At 38.3% G+C, this 21,308-nt stretch overlaps 1 protein-coding gene across 1 annotated transcript in view; it reads right to left on the bottom strand.

Annotated features, from left to right (window-relative positions):
• Nucleotides 1–11,460: 11,460 nt before the first annotated feature.
• Nucleotides 11,461–21,308, bottom strand: part of SHROOM1 (shroom family member 1) — a 48,235-nt gene continuing 38,387 nt past the window's right edge. The window contains exons 5-7 of the mRNA XM_087709570.1: nucleotides 19,373–19,532; nucleotides 18,688–18,960; nucleotides 11,461–12,062 (exon numbers count right to left, since the gene is read on the bottom strand). Coding sequence (XP_087565696.1) covers nucleotides 11,808–12,062; nucleotides 18,688–18,960; nucleotides 19,373–19,532 — 688 coding nt within the window. The 3' untranslated portion in view covers nucleotides 11,461–11,807. The remainder of the gene's footprint in view (nucleotides 12,063–18,687; nucleotides 18,961–19,372; nucleotides 19,533–21,308) is intronic.

Genomic DNA, 21,308 nt, shown 5'->3' on the forward strand with positions numbered 1-21,308 from the left:
TTTTTGTATATGTGTGTTCATGTGTGCATGGGATAATATATCAAACTCTACAAATATGGCAGTAAATGTGCTTTAATAGGGAGGAGATATGAAATATTTACTGTTCACATTCTTTGAAAATAAAGGACAGAATTTGGGTAATGTACACTTAACATGTGACATATTATCATAGATTTTAGGATCAGCCAGTTTCATTAAGGAAATGAAATGTAGTTCCCAGTTTAGGAGAATTAGGGATAGATGAGTAGCATTTTTCTCTCGGCCATTTAACTGTGCAACATTTTGCCCTAATTATATTTCTTTCAGAAGTGCTCATTTCTGATACTAAATCTTGAGAACATTAAAAAAGCTACAGGTGATTGTTTTTAAAAAGCCTCTCTCATAGTTCTAGAATGGGAGGAACACAAGACAGTGATAATAGAGGAAGAACAATCCATTCTGTTCTCACGGGGGGAAAATGAGAGGAAGAATCAGATATGTTTAAATAAATCTTTCCAACATATTCAGATCAGGGATGGGTTCCGGCAGTCACTACTGCTGGTTTGCTCGTGGGCATACTGCGCACGCTTGATGCGCACATGCACAGTGCAATAAAAATTGTACAGTGCATGCACAGAAGCAAAAAACAAGATGGTGGTGCCTACAGCACCGCCCAGAAAACCGCTTTGGGGGCGTGGGAGAGCTGGGTCACTGTCAGTTCCAGCAACCCAGGTCACCAAACCACTACCAGTTCAGGCAAACTTGTCGGAACCCACCACTGATATAGATGCATCCAAAAATATTGGTACCCTCCACTCTGATGTTTGTTAAGTCTGCTTTGTAGATTATGGACTAAAGAATGGTGGGTGCCATTTACAGTATCAATTTCAATATATTTCATGGTGAATTGGGATTCTTTGAGACAAAGGGGAGGGATATCAATACTTCTACAATACTAATCTACATGGGCACTAACAATTGACAACAACTTGGTGATACGCAATTAATGAATCCAATACTTTTGACTGTATTTACATATATATATGCAGGAGTGGTAGATGATTTAGAGCATTCTCTCAGCCTAGATCATGTCACAGGGTTGTTGTGGAAAAAAACAAATAAGAAAGGCCAGGTATCCCATCTTGAACTCCAAAAAAATACTCCAATTAATATTGATAATTAGTACTGCTAATTAGTACTGCTAACACTGGGCTATTTTTCACAATGTGATTTATAAGTATGAATTCCTGTCAGAAAACAGGGAAGAACTCTATTTCAAAAACATGGCACCCATGAGGTACAATTTTCACTACCTTCAAACATGTGCCATCTAAAACTAATAATGCACTTTCCTTTCTTAGGAGGGAATATATTATGCACCTTTAAAACTCTTGAAACAAAACAATTGGAATTTTTCCATAAAGCGTTATTTTTCATTTCCCAATACAGTAATATGATTTGCTTCTGCAGAGCAAATACTTCTCCTATAATGAGAATTGGATTAGTTATCCACTATTTAAAAGATAAAGTGGATAGTTAACATCTAATATTACCGCTCAGAGAGTAATAGGCAGACTACCTCTGAGTTAGACATAGTTAGACAATCTAGTGACTCAAACCCAAGCAAAAAGGGTGGAGATGTTTATGTCTCACATGTCAATCTTGCACTTAGAAAGCTGTAAACACTTACAAGAAAGCAATCTTTATGCAGTTGGTTGCTTGCCGCAAAGGGTGATAGAGAAGAAATTGATTAGAACCAAAGGACCTTCAAGATAAAGCTTGCATGCAGATGATGCTTTCTTGCTTCTTCTTCTTAACAATGATGAATCTGAAGGATTCAAACAGAAATTCTTGTTCCTTGTTCCCAGGGAACAATAACTAACAGATTACAACGCAAGAGAGGGTGGAAGAAGAAAGATGTGAGAGACAATGGGAAGAAATGTCTAGAGAAGTGAGGAAATCTTTCTTCCTTAAGAGATTAAGAATGTGATGTAAAATTCTCACAATTCCTACTAAACTTGAAAAGCGTTTGGAGACTGCAGCTAGTCCAGAATGCGGCTGCGCGAGCGATACTGGGTGTACTAAGGTACACCCACGTTACACCTGTCCTCCGCGAGCTGCACTGGCTACCAATTGGTCTCCGGATGCAATTCAAGGTGTTGGTTATTACCTTTAAAGCCCTACATGGCTTAGGTACGTGAGACCGCCTACTGCCACATACCTCCCAGCGGCCGGTGAGATCCCACAGATTGGGCCTCCTTCAGATGCTGTCAGCCAGACAATGTCGGCTGGCAGCTCCCCGGAGGAGAGCCTTCTCTGTGGCTGCTCTGACCCTTTGGAATGAGCTACCCCCAGAGATCCGGACCTTACCCACTCTCATGGCCTTCAGGAAAGCTGTTAAAACCTCGCTATTCCGGCAGGCCTGGAGCTGTTGACCTCATTGTTGAGGTCCAGCCCCGATTAGAATGAATGCATATGTTGTGATTTTAAATCTGTCTTTTTTTTATTATTTCTTTTTTCCTTTTCTTTTTGTAAGCCATCCGGAATCCTTCGGGATTGGGCGGCATATAAATTTTATTAATAAAACAAATAAATAAACAAACAAACAAACAAATAAATAAATAAACTGGTTGATTGATTGCATGATTATATGCCATCGAGTCATTTTTAACTCATAGTGACTTTCTCCGAGACAGTCTATATCTAACCTGTACCTTCAGGCCTCCCAGCGGTACATTCATTGCCATTGTAACCAAGTCCATTCATTTGGCTACTGTTTAACCTCTTTTTGTCTTTCCATCCACCTTTTCCAGCATCAGAGCCTTCTCAAGAGCGCTGGATCTTTGCATAATAGTGTCCAAAGTAGGATAATTTGGACCTGTCTCTATGTGCCACGAATGAGAACTCTGGGGTGACTTATTACTTGTTTGGGGGGGGGGGTGGCTTCCATCAAGTAGCATAGTTATTTGCCAGCCAAATAGCATAGACAGTTAGTTTTCATGTCATTATGAAACATTATTTGGCCAGGAGCTACAGAACAATTTTGTTTTTGGAAAATTATAGATGCCAATGCAGCAATTTACTGCATGATTACTCATCAGTACAATTCTTAAATAATTATTCAATATTTTATTTCTAGTTGCTGTGACTAATGCTCTTTAGATTCAGCACTACTTGTTCTTAAGGAAGCATAGAAGTTTGTGTGTGTGTGTGTTTGTGTGTGTGTGTGTGTGTGTACTTAAAAGTGAGTTCTATTGGGGTCAATGACATAGCATACGCTGCCTGAAAATCTTATAAATTTTTGTGGGGAAATGATGGCAGTTAGCCATTTCTTTCAGCTTTTCCTGGCATTGTTGTAAAGATGCTTTATCTGAAATCAGGCCACAATCCGAACCTTTTTGAACATAGAAATTAAGCTATCTAAGACCATTGACCTAGATTCAGCTTGGATCCTCCAAATCATGAGATAGAAACATCACTGCTATATGCTTATTCTGTGAAAAAAAACATCATTTCATGGAGAACTTTATGTTTCTCTATGGCTTTGTGTATTTAAGTTGCCTGACCTACATTCCCTTGGTGTTGCTTTATTTGAATGTGAATCAAAGTAGGCAATTTGCTAGCAGTGGATATTTTGAACTGGTAGTAACTACAACAAAGTATGTCACTGAATGTATTCATGACACACCCTTTATATTTGCGATTTGTTTAGATACAAACAATATAATAAAAGCATCAGGCCAGGTACCAACACCAATTTGTTTTTCAGGAGAGAGGGACTCTCTGTCTTTGCTTCAGTTGAGATGGGTGGACAGACAGATTTTCTCCAGGGGCAAAACAATGAAATTTGAAGAAAATTGCCTTCTATTCTACTCTGCTCTACTCTACACTCTACACTATTCTACTCTACTCTACACTACTCTACACTACTCTACACTACTCTGTTCTATTCTATTCTGTTCTATTCTATTCTTGATAAATCCCTGGTCTGTCTAAATACAAGGCACTGTTGCTAAAAAGAACTAGGGATTTTTAGAGTTTGGGCTCTTGATTCTTCATCCTCATCCTCTTCTAGCCATTGGATACTCATTGCAGGATGAAGACCTCTTCCGCATTGATTTCCAATCAATACAGTCTTGGCTTTCCCTTACCAGTTGGGCCTGCAATACTTGCTGATGTTTTTGCTCCACCTTATTTTAGATCTCTTTTGTGGATGTTTTTTTATCAAGTGCAATCCATTCTATGACTGCCTTAGTCCACCTGCCATCAGTTCTTGATATGTGACTAGGCCATTTCCCTTCTTTTACTCTCTTGATGGCATTGTATATTTTCATTTGCTCTCTAATCCATGTGCAGGTCTTTCTAGCTTGTCTTGGGATGCCAAGCATATATCTTTCCATCTTGATTCTTATCGCAATGAATTTCTATTTCAAAAGCTCATTGGTTTAAAATATGAAATTAAATTGACTGCTTTTTTATATATAAATAACACTATTTGGGAAATTAAATATAGTTTCCAACTATGCCTTAAATTTGTTTCTGTATTCCCCCCCCCCTCCACACCTTATGTAAAAGTATGTAGGATAAAGGTACTTCCTACTGTGCAAATTGTGTATGCTTTGGAAATGATTCAGAAGAAGCTGCTTTGTCTCGTGTGCAGAGATGAATAGTCACATTTTTGCAGCCTAATTAAAAAAAAGTCTTTGCTTTAAAAGCTGCTGCACTGAAATCTTTCCTTCAACTAACTACATTTTTAAGGTTCACGCAGAAGCCTGAAAAAAGGAAATTTCTTTCATTAATAGCAGAGATGTTCTGTGTTCACATGAGATCTAAAGCACTTTTTCCAATAGTTGTGTAGAAATCGCAATATTTTTTAATAAGAAAGGCTCTTTCATTGGATAATTAATGTTTAACTCCAAGTTATCAGTGGAAATAAAGATATATGAGAAATAATAACTGACTGTTCCGAGTTTATTTGCAGATCCTGTGAAATGAAAGTAGATATAATGCAGTGATTCGATATTATTATTTTTTTCAAAATGTAATGGCTGAGATAGTAGCTTGAGCACACATTTGCAAATCTTTGTAAACAAAATCAGGATGATAAGATTTAAAGGGACTTGCTGGCTTAATCTAATACTGATTTAGCCCCCAAATCTCTATTTTAGCTGAAAGGGAGGGAATACAAATTTAGCAATTCACAACTACTGCCTTAATTATGACTCATGGGTGCAAAGTTCATATTTGCATACAACCATGATCATTCCAAATATAATAAGGGGTGAGGTTGAGGAAAGGTAACTGCATCATTTCCATAGATGGACTTTGATACCTTGGATGTATTCAATGACTTTTCAAAAGTCTTACACAGCTAAGCTCATATCAGAAACAGCAGTAACCATCTTCACTGTTTCAGTAGGGCAGCTAACGTGAGCTGATCAATGCTGAATCGAATAGCTGATGAGCTATAAGTTCCCTACTGCTAATATAACCCAGTTTTTTGCATACATCTTTGCTGGGCTAAACAGGCCTTTAGTCTGAGCTAGATTTTCCTGTTCCCTGACTGAGTCAATATTTTTGCTTTTCTGTTGTCTTTCCTTCTGTGCAAATCCAAACAGTACCAATTTGGTGTGCTGATTAAAGTGCTGAACAAGAAACCAGGGCATTTTGAGTTCTTAGGCATGAAAGCCCACTGAATGATTTTGAGCCACATATTCTCTCTCATCCCAGCCCAATCCACCTCATTGAAAAACTCGAAGGAGAGAGCAAGATACAAATGTAATAATGCTGCATAGAACCGAAATGAGGGAAGGACACAATGGCTTAGCAGGTAAAGACACCAAGTTTGTCAGTTGCAAATCTGACAGTCCAGGTTCAAGAGCCAAGCATCAAGCAATGAGAGTGAGCTCCCCTTACATGCCCCATCTCCTGCTCACCTAGCAGTTCAAAAGCATGCAAATGTGAGTAGATAAATAGGTATCATTTCGGTGGGAAGGGAACAGTGTTCCATAGGCCTTGGCATATATTGTTTTCTTCCTATGAGATCAAAGTTCAGCTATTTCCAAAATGATGGCCAAATTTTTAACAGTAGCCATGGCTTGTAAAAATCATCCAGTATCTCCTTCACACCTGCTAATTGTTTCAGGCTTTGCTGTACAATTTTATTGTCATTTTATGTTTGATATACGCTTCTAGAGTTATGTTTTCTTTAAAAAAATGGCCTCAAATAAAACAGAAATAATGTCTAAAGAGAAAATGTGTGACAACAATAATAAAACCTCAATATGGAAAGTTCATTAGGGCTGTATAATATAAAAATGTTTACCTAAGTGGATTAAAACTTATCTTATAAACATAAAAATATTTTTGTGCAGATTTTTTATAGCACAAAAGGTCAGAATGTTTTCAATCTTGCTATGTTTGCCTGGACTGGACAGGTTTTGGCCTGCCTGCTGCCTGTTAGTGCAGTTATTCCTATTCTCTTCGAAACTCTGAGTTCAGTTTGGAAAAGAATAGGAATCCAGAGATGGTAACATAAGGCTTGAGATGGAATGATAATAAAAACAACAGCAATTGCTCTCCCTCCCAAAGGGAGACCAGGAGTCAGGTGTTTGCGGTATAAATGCTCTGTTGAGGACTAATCAAATAGCATAGGACTTGTTTATAGGCAAGCAAAATTGTGATGTAGAGATGAGAAAGACTGCAAGGTTGATATGTTGTGTTATACAAGGTTGCCAGAAGTCTGGATGTCACTAAATGGCCACAGAAACATAAAGGAATATGTGATTCTTTGCTACTCCAGGTAGTCCTCAACTTACAACCATTATTTTAGGAACTGTTTGAAGTTACAATGGCAATGAAAAAAGTGCTTATGACCATTTTTCACTTACAACAATTGCAGTGGTCACGTGAACAAAATTCGGATACCTGGCAATTGATATGTATTTATAAGGGTTGAATTGTCCTGAGGTCACATGATTACCTTTTGCGGCCTTCTGACAAGCAATGTCAATGCGGAAGTGAGATTTACATAACCGTGTGAAACTAACTTAAGTACAGTGAGTCACTTAACTGTGACTGGCAAGAAAGGTCATAAAATGGGGCAAAGTTCACTTAACAACTGTCTTGTTTAGCAACAGATATCTGGGGGGGGTTCAATTGTAGTCTTAAGTCAAGGACTACCTGTATTTAGAGGTCACTCAGATTTCTGCAGCTCCAATTTTGTGCCTCCTAATATATTTGCCCCACCACCTTTAACCTACTTACCTGGAAATACTGTAGGTATTTATAGGATTGGACTGCTACGGAGATTTTATCTGGAGTTGTTGGTTTTCTCCCTCTTTGCATATAAGCTGTAGTTGCACTTTTCTGCACTCTTCTTGTCTGCACTTACCAAAAAAGATAAGGAAAGTTGCTTGATTCTCAGCTAGAAGACCGGATGGAATAAGAAGCAAGGGATGATTTTGGCCACTAGAAGGTGCTCTTTCACCTTGCAGGAAATGTTTCAAAGTGTTTAAAATGCTTAAATGTGGGGAAAAAATAAAAGAGATCAGATGAGTTTAAAACTGCAGAGGCCTGACTCTGGTAGATAATAAGGCTGCCTTACAGATCCAGGGCCCCAGGCTCAAGCAGAGTTAATGTCTCTGAAGAAGTTCTTGGCTTTCAAATAACTGAAAGTGTCAACATTCTATAGAATCTCTAAATTAGGGTTATCAGATTTGGGGACAAAATTCTAATCATCCAGTAGAAGGAAGGAAGCAGGCTTTTCTGTACCCTCTCCCCTATTACTATTAGTGTGCTTTATAGTCGCAAGGCCCCTCAAGTAGCTAGTCCTTTAGGCTGTTCCAAAGTGGACTTAACAAATTACAATTGGGGCTGGATACTTTGATAATGGAGCCAGGGTTGGTACTCAAACTGGACCACAAGCCCTTGCTGGCCAGCCTGTGTCAATTCAGGTGCATTAATGTCTTCTGTTTTCTTTTACAGGTTGTTCATCTCTCACTGGCCTTGTTCTTTCTCTTTGCTTTTCTAGGCGTTTTCAAACATGAATGTCTTCCTATGCTCCTTCCCATATTCTCTGTAACTCAAGACTTTTCTATTCCGCCCCATTACACCATTTTTGTTTTGATAAAATGGTTATTAAAAGATCGAAAACATGTTCCCTCATTCAATTGTAGGTCCATAAAAATGATTGGGCAGTGAAGATTTCATTTCACAGAAGTTGCATTTGTCAAAGCTTCTTAATTTTGTTCCAGTGTGACTATGTTTCAATATAAAGAATTTTTTAAAAAGGGAAGGGAACCGTTGCAGTATGATGAGCACAGAGTAGAAAAAGAAGAAAATACAGTACAGTCTGTTTCACCCCAGTGGTGGGATTTAGCTAGTTTGCACCTATTTGGGAGAACTGGTTGTTAACTTTCCAAGCAGTTCAGAGAACCAGTTGTTGGAAGAAATCTTATTTTGTTTTTTTTCCACTTTACAGGGCTAATCCTATAAGGAAGGCAGGAAGGAAACATTCTGGTGTTGTTTCTCACTTAATCTTTATTGCCCTGCTTACAGAAACAGCCTCTCTGGTTAACCCTTATTATATTGTAACAGCTAAGGTGAACCGCCCATCGACGTGAGTGACGTTGAGTGGGCCACGCCCACCCAGTCACATGACCACCAAGCCCCACCTACCCAGCTGGTCATTAGGGCAGAGAACCAATTGTTAAATTATTTGAATCCCACCATTGTTTCACCCCCACTGGGAAATGAAAGGATGAAGCAGAAGACAGAAGTGTGCTAACAGAAAAGGTGGGGACAATATGGTGGTAAGGGGATTACTAGATACCATGTTCCTTATGGGCTACTGTTGGATCAATTGGAAGAAATGGAAGCTACTGACCAGTTGAGAACACAGCAGCCCTGCAGGCTAGGAGCAAATGGCCATGTGGGACAGCAACCACCCATTGGAGAGATGAATGCTTTAGTCAGGTGGAATGGGGATGTTGTTAGATTGATATCAAACCCAAGCCCAAATATAACATGGTGAATGGTGGTCAAGTCCAATTCTTCATCAGGGTACATCTAATCTCTGAGGGACGTGGGTGGTTCAAACATGTGAAAAATAAATTAAATAATGGAGAAAATCTTGCCAGACTAAAGGTATAACCTTCTAACCCAATAGTTAAAAACTAAGAAATTCTAGGCTGTGGCTACTTTTCCTCCTGCCCAGATCCAGTTCAGGACTGTGCAGTCCCTTATTTTGGGCTTCTTTCTCTGAAATGTTTCTCTGAATTCTCTGAAATGCAATACTACTCTGGGAAAATGCAATGCTCCTGCCAACATCCACACATACACACAGAGGTGGTATTCAGCAGGTTCTGTCTAGTTCTGTAGAACTGGTAATGGAAATTTTGAGTAATTCAGAGAACCAGTAAATACCACCTCTGACTGGCCTCACCCCCATCTATTCTCTGCCTCCCGAGTCCCAGCTGATTGGAGGAAATGGGAATTTTGCAGTAACCTTTCCCTGGAATGGATGAGAATGGAGATTTTACAGTATCCTTCCCCTGCCACGCCCACCAAGCCACGCCCACCAAGCCACACCCACAGAACCAGTAGTAAAAAAAATCCCACCACTGCATACACACATTCTCCTTTTTGAGATGCACTTTCCATCAGAATCGGAATGATTCTAGTTGTACACCAACTGTTGGGGTACTTATGGTAGCTCAGGAGGGAGGGAAAGTAGTATTTTTGAACCAACTTCCAACTTCCAAAATCTGGCCCAGGTGTATATGCATGGGGCGAGGAGAGATTGGGTACCTTGATGTCTGTTCTTGAATGGCCTAGAGACTTAACTCAGGTCAGTCAGAAGGTACAGATCTGGCCTATAACTTGGTGAACAATGTGGCACTTAGTTTTAAATAAACATGTGTACTTTTACTGCTCACCTCTGACCAATCAATTTAGATCCAATCCATGCTTTACATACCTAGCACCCTTTACTTGTCCTTCAGTTAAAACAAAGCCACTTAATGTGTAAATGATAGTGGGTGTTTGAAAGTAGGATGTGGCAAAACAGTTAATGACTGACCATATGGTAGCTTGGAAGTGCATTCTTTTGCAACTATATAGTGGAAAAAAAACCAGGATTTTCAAGGCATAATGCATTTAAGTAGCACTGAAAAATATTTGTTTGCTTTTTCGTTCCAATTTTGGTGCTAGCTGATGTGGGTGGCATCGCCAGGCTCGGCAGATAGCATTTTAAATGATTCATGAGAAAATGTCCAGAAAACTAGACTGGTATGGAATTTGCTATCCACATTATCCAAATCCTAACCCTCTCCTGCCTCCGTAGCCTCTATTCTCAGGCAATGCAGACACCTGACTTTCCTCAAAGAAATGAGGGGCACAACATCATAGGTTTTACTCCATCCTGAGGCTGACCTTGAACAGTATTAGAGGAAAAGGGAACTTCTGTATTAACATAAGGACTGCTAAGGGCAAGTCCCACCCACCCAAGGGCTCCTGACAAAATAAATATCATTATAAACCTCTAGAAATCATTTACTTGAGAGCCATGGCGATGCAGTGGTTAGAATTCAGAACTGCAGGCTACTTCTGCTGACTTCCAGTTGCCTGCAGTTTGGTAGTTTAAGTTTCACTAGGTTCAAGGTTGACTCAGTCTTCTATCCTTCCAAGGTGAGTAAAATGAGGACCCAGATTGTTGGGGGCAATAGGCTGACTCTGTAAATTGCTTAGAGAGGGCTGTAAAGCACTGTGAAATGGTATATAAGTCTAAGTGCTATGGTTATTGCTACTGAACTCTTCCTGGTTCATAGTTTTTCTATACTTTTGGTATCTTTGATGCTGTTAAATAATACAGGATAAACAAGAGATGACCTGTGTTCACAGATTCCAATCCCTAATTTGGTGTGAATTGAACTATAGTTACAGTGACCATAGTTTCTTGGAAAAAAAATAAAGGACAAGGCTAGAGAAGAGCCAGATCTGAAAGAGGTTCATTTTTAAAAAATCACATTTGTAATTTTGATTTACCAAGGAAAATTCAAGAGAAAAGCAGCAAGAATAAATCAATTACATAAATCTAGTGAAAAAGCTTTCTGAAATAAAGGGCTGTCTTTTATAATAAAGGCATATGGTTATTGTAACTATAGTCAAGCCTGAGGATTTGGGGCTAATGGTAGCTTACTCCATAAAGAATGATGAAGCCAGCAATGGCTAGCATGACTTGGGAACCAGCCCTTTCTTCTTCTACAGACCATGCTACACTCTTAAAACACTGTCTACCTGACAGTAAGAGTGTAAATTAGATTAGCGTTTCCATAACCAAGGAATATTTTTTATTGAAAGGGCCTCAAGAGCAAAACGCATGATTTTAAAATAATACCTGGCAGTAACTATAAATAACAATGGAAGAGATATTGATGTTTGGGATTAAAAAATTAAGAATGGACAATGATGAACATTCAATATAGAATAAAATATATTTATGGAATTATTATTATTATAATCAGCCTGAAAAAAGCAGACTGTAGTCAACAAAGAAGAAAGGATCACATTAATTCCTTACGAAAAGACAATGCACATTGTACCAGTCATTTCAAGATTTTGTTGTTGTTGTTTTTAAAAAGTGCTATCTGCAGTGAAGGATTTCTCTTTTCATTCTAAGAATATACTGTATGCCTGAGCCAATTCAGCCTTTGTCAATGGGATCTTGTGATGGCTTGCTAGAAATAATCAAAAGGTGCCATTGCTCACATCTTAAATGATGCTTTGTTAATAGATATTTAGGAAAGCGAGAGCAAATAATAGGGTTTTTAAGGAAGAATACTCTTCTCTAGTCTCTCCAGTTGCTCTTCGAGAAATTTAACATATTCCTCAAGGTCCTTTTGTTCAATCAGTAGAGTTATCTTCTCCTGAATAAAGTGTTTGTAGTCCTGGAGCTGATTCTCAGTCATGTATTTGGCAAGGATGCCTGACACCACCCTTTCTCTGCGATCCAAGTTCTCCTTCAAGTCCTTTGCATCTTCCCGCTGTCTGGATAAAAGTCGATGCCGCTCATTTAAGGATTCCTGAAGGCAAACATGACCAAACCAAGGTTAATAGGTAAAATGTAATGTGAAATTAATAATTACTGATTCTTTCTGGGATGTCTCTGCAGATCCCTTGTATCTTATGATAAGTGGCACCATGCGTAGCAGATAAAAGTAACTAGAATCTCGTTTTCTTGCTTGACTGAATCCAAGCATATGAGGGATCCAATTAGATGTTTCACCATACTGAAAAGCAGTTGTGGACAGTTGCCACTTAAAGTTTAAAAAATATGTTGTTTTTACAGTTGTGTTTTTAGTTCTTTTTCTTTCATTCCAGTTCTTTTTCTATTCATTTTTTCCATTAAGGATTTTAAAAATGGAAGAAGAGGTAATTTTAAAGGGAATAACGACAAAAGAAGAAAGCATCTACTCATGTCCCATCATGTTCCATCTTCTACCCCAACCCTATGTAAAGTTTCTTTGGGTCCCCAGCCTATCAACAATAGATACAGACTTCCGGCTTCCTGGGAGGAGCCTACTGGTGGGGGCAGCAAAAAATCAGCTGCCTCCGAATTCCTGGCTACGTACCTGTTTAGAGGATCTTCCATCTGACGTCTTATCAGGTTTTCTTATCCTTCAGGCAAGAAGGAAAGAAGAAACTGTTTTGCTGGCAAATGCTCTTCGATTTTTGCAGCTTTTGTGCTTGCAAGGAAAGGGGGGCTAGCCCAAGGCAGAACGGCTGTCCGTGCTGGGAACTTCAAACTGCCTTGTGCAGGACAAAGTAGGTATCTCCCACTCTGCTCAAAGTTTTGTTTGATTTATTCTTATCACGAGCTGGATCCGTTTACTGTGGACAATAATTGCTTATCAACATTTTAGCTTCTTTTCTTTTTCTCCTCCGAAAAATTATTTACTCAGAGGCTTCTAAAATGGCGCCGAGCAGGCTGGTTTCTCCGGTAATAACGAACACTTTTTGCTAATCCTCACAAGAATTCAAAACAAAAGAGATTGCTTATCACTTGTTTTGGCTTCACAATAGAAGAATTTTACTCCTTCATTAACCTTGCTTATTTGGAAGTTAAATGGTGATGAATCTGCTGAATGGTCTTGTTACAATGTTTACTCACTGAAAGTTTTGCCAAGCCTTAAACTTCAAAATAAAAGCCTCTTTACTTAAAGCTGCATATTCAGGCAATAGAGTTTTATTAACTGCAGGCAGATAAATTTTGAAATGGCCTCAAAACCAAATATTAACTTGAAGTCGTCACCCTCTACTTCCAGGGGCACATCCTCAGTGCCTGGCACAAAGCTGCAGCCTCCGCTTCCTACGCCCCCTGCTGGGGATGTGTTAACGAAAGAATTTTTCCTGAGTAATCTAAGCGAGGCTCTTAATGCACAGACAATTAAAATGGAAGATAAATTTAGAGATAATAGAGAGGAGAGAAAAGAGGAAATAAAAGAAATGAAAGAAGAAATTAAAAGTGAAATAAAAGGACTTAAACAGGAGCTGTATGAGAAATTTGAGGCTAAGGTTGATAAAATTAGAGACGACATGCTGAGTCTTGTAACTGTATTAACAGAACATATTTCTGGAGTGGAAGATACTCTAGAGGTTCTTAATGATGCCAATGCTAACTTGACATTGAAAACAGAGGTGGTGGAACAAAAAGTGGAAAATGCTGAAAAAGAAATTATTATGATACAGTACCGACAAATGGAGTTCGCATTAAGAGTAAGGGGGCTGCGTGAGGAGAAACAGGAGAACCTGAAACAGACCCTATCGGAAGCTTTTGACCGCCTGATGGGAAGACCAGGGACCAATCAAGACTGGCGAATTGACAAAGCTTACCGCGTTAACTCCTGGCTGGCAAAGCAGAAGCAGCTTCCTCGAGACATCGTTATATATTTTACTACAAGAGAGTTTAGAAATATGGTACTGCAAGCATCTTATAACACTAAGCTTCAAATTGGCGGTCAAGACCTGGCTGTTTTGAAAGAGATACCACCTCAAATGTTAAGAGCCAGGAGAGACTACGCTTTTTTTGGTCGAAGAACTCAGAAATCGTCAGATACAGTATAGATGGGATGCACCATTTGGCATCATATTTACATTTGATAAGCAAAGATACCGCCTCAACTCTGTATGGAAAGCCCGAGATTTTTATTATAATATATTGAAGGCCGGACACCCTGCACCATCTGGACCTAGAGAAAGACCACAAGAAGGACAGGATAGACAGCAAACTACACAACCACCAGACAAGATGGAGCATCTCTCTTCTCTAGAAGTGCAAGGTGCTATGGAACCAAGACCTAGCCGCATGACTACTAGACGTATGGAGAAACAAGCTAAAAAGCAACAGCATCAACAATCATCGGCCATCGATCAAGGATCTACAACAACAAATCTGGAAGCAATGGGAGGAGCTAGACCTAAGGTTAAACAGGCCGTGCAGGAAGCTCTAAAAATGCTTCAACCAACCAAAGATGACAACTAAGATTTTAACATGGAATGTTAACGGACTGAACTCTCCACAGAAGAGGAAGAAAATATTTCATTATCTCAAACAGTTTAAGAACGATGTAATTTGTTTGCAAGAAACTCATATCAAGTCAACTGATCAAAAATATTTGATCAACTCAAAACTTGGTCAACATTTTGTAGCTTCTGCTATGGAAAAGAAGAATGGTATAGTTGTATACTTAAGAAAAGACATGAAAGCTGAATTAATAGAAGCAGATCCCTTCGGAAGATATATTGCTTTAGACTTAATCTTAGAAGGGAAAAAGACATTACTTTTGGGAATTTATGCTCCCAATCAACAGCAAGATAGATTCTATAGAAATCTTCATGCTAAATTAGTACAATGGGACTATAGTTCCTGTATACTATTGGGTGACTGGAATGGAGTGATAGACACTAAGAAAGATAAGAAGATTTCCCGCCTAAATACCAAGATGCGAGCAAAGTTACCCAAATCTTTCTTTGACATTATGGATGATTTTGAATTGAGAGATATTTGGCGAGAAAGAAATGCAGAGGAATGTGACTTCACTTTCTTCTCGGACAGGCATCAATCCCTCTCAAGGATTGATTTTATTCTAACCACTAATGATTTGCTTTCTAGGGTCAAGAAAACAAAGATTGCAGCTAGGATCCTTTCGGACCATAACCCAGTTTGGATGGAGTTGGGAAGGGTAGTGCAGGCAAGAAGGTCTTGGAGATTGAATGAAAACTTATTTAGATATGAAAAGTATATTAATGATTGTAAAAAATTACTATCTGAATATTTTGTTTTGAATATGAATAAGGGTACATCTATGGAATTTGTATGGGACGCAAGCAAAGCGTATATGAGAGGAGTTTTGATGAATATAAATAAAACACATAGAAATAAGCAAGGGTTAAAACGAACAGAGCTGGAAGAGGAAATTAAGAGAAAAGAGCTGGAGTTAACAATGAACCCAGACGATACAAAGGTTAAGGAAGCTATTAACATATTAAAATCTCAATTTGACATGTTGATCTCTGACCAGGTGGCTACTAATCTATTATATGCAAAACACAATACTTTTTGTAATGCAAACAAACCTGGCAGATGGTTAGCTTATCAGATTAGGAAAAAAAGGAAAACTCGAAATATATCTAAACTGATTTACAGAGGGAAGGAGGTGTTTCAACAGGAAGAGATTCAAAAGGCTTTCTGGGAATTTTTTACAGAACTGTATAAAGGGGATAAAATTAATGGTTTAGACATAGACAAATATTTAGACAAAGAGAAAATACCTTCAGTTAGAGAAGAACACAGGCAAAAATTGAATCAACCAATAACCTCGGGGGAAATCCTGCAGGTAATTAAGCAATTAAAGTCAGGGAAAGCACCAGGTACAAATGGCTTGACAGCGGTTTACTATAAAAACTTACAGTTAGAAATGGTAGAACCTCTTAGAGAATTATTTAATATGATTCAAACGGAAGGTAAAGTCCCTCCATCTTGGAAGACAGCGTTTATATCTTTGATACCCAAAGATCAAGATACTACTCAACCCAAAAATTATAGACCTATTTCATTATTGAATGTAGATTATAAAATTTTTACTAAAATATTAGCAAATAGGTTAATGTTGGTCACTCAACAATTGATACATACGGACCAAACAGGTTTTATACAAGGGAGACAGATGAAAAGTAATGTTAGATTAATTATTAATGCATTAGAATATTTGGGAAAGAACAACCAGATCCCTGCTGCGTTTATATTTTTGGATGCTGAGAAGGCCTTTGATCGAGTTAACTGGCAATTTCTGTTGAAGATACTGCAAAAAATGCAGATAGGAGATAATTTTTTACAGTCAATTAAAGCAATATACCAACAGCAAACAGCACAAATCATAGTCAATGGAAGTCTAACAGACTCTTTTCAAATTGGAAAAGGTACAAGACAGGGCTGTCCTTTGTCCCCATTATTGTTTATTATAACTTTGGAAGTATTGTTGAATAAAATACGGGGCTTGGATGGTTTAAAAGGGATCAAGATTAGGCAGCAAGAATATAGAGTCCGCGCTTTTGCGGATGATTTGGTCATAATATTGGAACAACTGCAGGAATCCAGTATGGTTTTAATGAATATGATTAATCAATATGGTCAAGTGTCGGGCTTTAAAATAAACTTAGGAAAAACCAAAATATTAGCTATAAATATGAATATTAAACAAAAGGAAGAATTAGGAGTGATGCTAGGATGTGAGGTAGTTAAAAAAGTCAAATATCTTGGAGTTAACATTTTAACTTCAAATGGGAAATTATATAAGCATAATTATGAACCACTTTGGCATAGCATACAGACAGAGATGAAAAAATGGGAGAAATTGCACCTATCTTTGCTGGGTAGGATAGCGGCAGTGAAAATGAACATTCTACCAAAATTTTTATTTCTCTTCCAAATGTTACCTATACTAAAAAAAGATGCGAACCTTTTAGAATGGCAGAAGGGTATCAACAAATTTGTGTGGGCAGGAAAGAAGCCGAGGGTAAAGATGAAAATAATGCAAGATGTACATGAGAGAGGAGGATTGAAACTACCTAATTTAAAACTATATTATGATGCAGTGGCATTATCTGTAATTAGTGATTGGATTCACTTAACCAATGATAGAATATTGAACATTGAGGGACACGATCTGCTATTTGGTTGGCATGCTTACCTGTTATTCAACAAAAAATTGGATAAGAACCTTAAAAGTCATATTTTAAGAAATGCTTTATTGCGGGTCTGGAAGAAATACCAATATAAATTAAATGGCAAGATACCCATGTGGGCAATTCCTAGACACGCAATTGAAAATATGAATACAGCACAAAAACAGGACAGAATTACCTACAGACAGCTTCTTACCTCGGAAAGGGGGGTATTACAATTAAAATCTTTAGAGGTATTAAAAGAGGAGAAGGTAGTTTAAACATGGTTCCAGTATGGGCAATTACAGGCTAGGTGGAAAATAGATCAAAAAATTGGTTTTATTCAAGTTGAGGATAATCTGTTTAAACAAATAAGAGATCAAAGCTTAATGCATATAAAGAGGATATATAATGTATTAATACAGATGGATTCGGAAACAGAATTAGTTAAAGATTGTATGATAAAATGGGCTCAAAATATTGAGGAACCAATAATGTTGGATACATGGGAAAGAATTTGGGTAAGAAATGTGAAATTTACACAAGCTCAAAATCTGAGAGAAAAATTTTACAAGATGTTCTATAGATGGCATTTAGATCCTAAAAAGTTGGCTTCTATGTATCCGAATGTACAGCCTAAATGTTGGAGATGTGGTTCTCTCGATGCTACATATTATCATATATGGTGGACCTGCCAAAAGGTTAAGGCATTTTGGATAAAAATATGGTGGGTCATGCAAAATGTTTTTAAAAGAAGGATAAAGTTTAGTCCTCAGTTATTTTTACTAGGTATATGTACTGACTTTACAGTGGTAGAGACCAATTTGATTCTGCACCTGATAACTGCAGCAAGACTGTTGGTGGCGCAATATTGGAAGAAGGAAGACTTGCCTACAATCCAAGAATGGACATTGAAAGTAACAAACTTAGCTGAAATGGCTAAAATATCGGCATATCTCAAAGATCATTCAAATGAGAGATATAAACGAGACTGGAAAAAATGGATTGACTATATACAAAATAAATACGGGACTAAGAAATTCCAGTTAGCTTATGCTTAAGATCAGAAATGATTTAAACTGTTAAAAGTCAGTTCAGTAAGAAGAAGCTAAGGTCAATCTAGAATGTCATTAATTTCTTTATTTCTTTTTTCTCAATAGATTTTAGACTGTGTTAGTTAAAAATCCATACCGGGTACGGGTTCTGGGAAGTCGGGGGGGGGGGAAGGAGGAAGGGGGTGGGGGGTGGAGGGAGGGAGGGGTACACACAACAAAAAAAATTGTACTTCAATGTCTTAATGATTGACAAATGATGACATATTTGTGTTTTTGTTTTTTTTAAAGAAAAATAAAAAAGTTCTGTTTTAAAAAAAAACAATAGATACAGACTTCCCTTCAGTTCTCTGGGCAACTGGGAAAAAAGTACCAGTGTGTATTTAAAAGGTACAACAGTATAAAACTCTACAGTCTCTTTCCTGGCACTCACTTTTTCCTCAGCATCTGTATTTTCATCCATTTTCCCCATAGCATTGTGGATCCGGGCAAGGCGGGTGGAGAGACACAGCAGCAAGTTCACAACTTTCTCTAAATCACCCATGAACATCAGGTAGCGCTCAAACTCATTGGGTTTACATAGATCTTGCACCAGGGATTCCAGCACCTTCCCGTGAGCAGCATGTTCCTGAGCTTCAGACTGGATAAGTTCCCTCTCATCCTGAAGAGTCTGCAATTTCGACTGGATGCTCAAAATAAGCTGCTTCTGCGAGAAGAAAAACATATGAGAATCTGTAACAGGCTATTTGATTATAACCTTGGGAGACAGGGGAAGAGCTGTGGATTAGACAAATAAGGGAGTGTCAATCCACATAAGGGAGCAGAAGATGAAAAGAAAATGCTACAGGAAAAGTATTTTATAGTTTGGGGAGGCGAAGTATTGGAAATTCATAATGGTCTTATAAAAGTGGATCTATAGTGTCCATAATTCCTCACCTGATGGCTTGCCATCTCATATATTTTTTGTTTTTAAGTAAATACATTTTCAGCAGGATTTTGTTCATTCCCCCCCCCCCCAGCAACACAATATGCATTTACCACAAAATAATTCTATTGAATTCAAGGGAAATTTCCTGTGAATAGATATGTAAAAGTTGTTGTGCCATTCAACTACTTACTTTCTTACTTGTGATTCTGTCTACATTAGGAAGACTTTCTTTCTTTTCATTATTTTCATTCATTATTTGATTTATATGAAACATCTCATCTTCTGCTCTGTATCCAAACTCATTTGCAGTTCCATGATATGGATCTGTTCCACACTCGTTGCTTCTTTGGCTGCAAAAATTAAACACTCACAACATTATCATCCAAACCATGTGACAAACAATTATCCAATAAGGTAAAGTTAAAGGTTCCCCTTGCACTTATGTGCTAGTCATTCCCGACTCTAGGGGGCAGTGTTCATCTCCGTTTTAAAGCCGAACAGCCAGCACTGTCCCGAAGACGTGTCCGTGGTCATGTGGCCAGCATGACTAAATGCCGAAGGCATAGGGGACGCTGTTACCTTCCCACCAAAGGTGGTTCCGATTTTTACTTGCATTTTTACATGCTTTTGAACTGCTAGGTTGGCAGAAGCTGGGACAAGTAATGGAAGCTCACTCTGTTACGCAGCGCTAGGGATTCGAACCACTGAACTGCTGACATTTTTGATCAAGTTCAGAGTCTTAGCCACTAAGCCACTGCATCCCTAATTAGCCAATAGAGAAGTTATTATTCAAATAAGTGGTTTAGATTATTCTAGACCATTTTTCTTCCAAGCACATCCACAATCCTACCTAAAGTTTTTATGCATATCAGAGATAGAATGGTCTATGCTTGTTTCAATATTTCCCAGTGCAACATAGGTATGTTTTGACTGCTAAGCCACTGAACAATATTTCTTTCCTAACGTGGTGTATAGTTTTTAGAGGCTTAGTATGGCTGCTATTATGCTAGGATGAGTCAGCAAAAAAGGAGTAAAGGGGAAAAGAAATTTAGTTCTAGCCATGATCTGTGGTGATGTTAAACTGATTGATAAGCTAAATTGGCTGCTGTCCAGGATAGTTGTGGGGCAGATGTAGACAGCAGTCCCATTGGTCCAGCCTTGTTAATAGGTGTTGGGGACTAGAGCTTTTAGGGGTCATTCTGCTGGTGTAACCCAAAATTTGAAATGAGGGGAGAACAAGGAGAGAAAATGTGAATTACAAAGACTCTTGTAGAAGAGAAGCAACAATTGGACAGTTCAGTTGAAGTGGCTGTGCAGAGAAGTTGTTGGTTCCTGAGTCAGAAGGGGAGAAGGAAAGTTAACATGAAATTTACTGGAGGAAGAGAAGCAAAATCCCAGAGAGAGTCTCTTCACTCAAGACTCAACAGGAGAATGAGGGAGGTGGTTGGCTATGGAGGGAGGTGTGGAATCTTTGATGAAGTCCTAGTCTTTGGGAAAGGATTGCCATCATTGAAAACTTAAATATATCTCCAGTTCCAAAAGGACCCAGTCAACTATGACACCCAATTAGTGGATATTGTATTTATAGTGAGAAGAGTTCTGAAATAATAATTTTCTTGCAATCTTGGGATTGAAGCCAGTGCTATAAGGTTTGCATTTTAAAAGTTGGAGGTAATATCATAGAAAAAGATAATATCAGCAAAAGAGGAAGAGGATATCCAATAAAGGAAGAAACAATCATTTTGCTGCCTGCTGTACCATGCAGTTCCACCAGATGCCAATAGCAATAGCACTTAGACATATATCATGTCACAATGCTTTACAGAATTCTCTAAGCAGTGTACAGTCCACATATTTCCCCCAACAACCTGGGTTTTACCAACCTCGGAAGGATGGAAGGATGAGTCAATCTTGAGCTGGTCAAGATCGAACTCCTGACAGTGGGCAGAGGTAGCCTGCATTCTAACCACTATGCCACTATGGATCTTAGATCCTACATGCACATTTTTTTTAAAAAAAGTTGATTATATAAACACCAGACATTTCTGTCAAAAAATTGCCAAAATTCCTTGTAGCATCATTGCAAACTATCTGATCCGAGATAAGAGTATTTGTTCATCTACGTA

This window comes from Thamnophis sirtalis, unplaced genomic scaffold (assembly GCF_051295495.1).
Source record: "Thamnophis sirtalis isolate CommonGarterSnake01/CBP01778 unplaced genomic scaffold, rThaSir2_p1.2 scaffold_3, whole genome shotgun sequence".
NCBI lineage: Eukaryota > Metazoa > Chordata > Lepidosauria > Squamata > Natricidae > Thamnophis > Thamnophis sirtalis.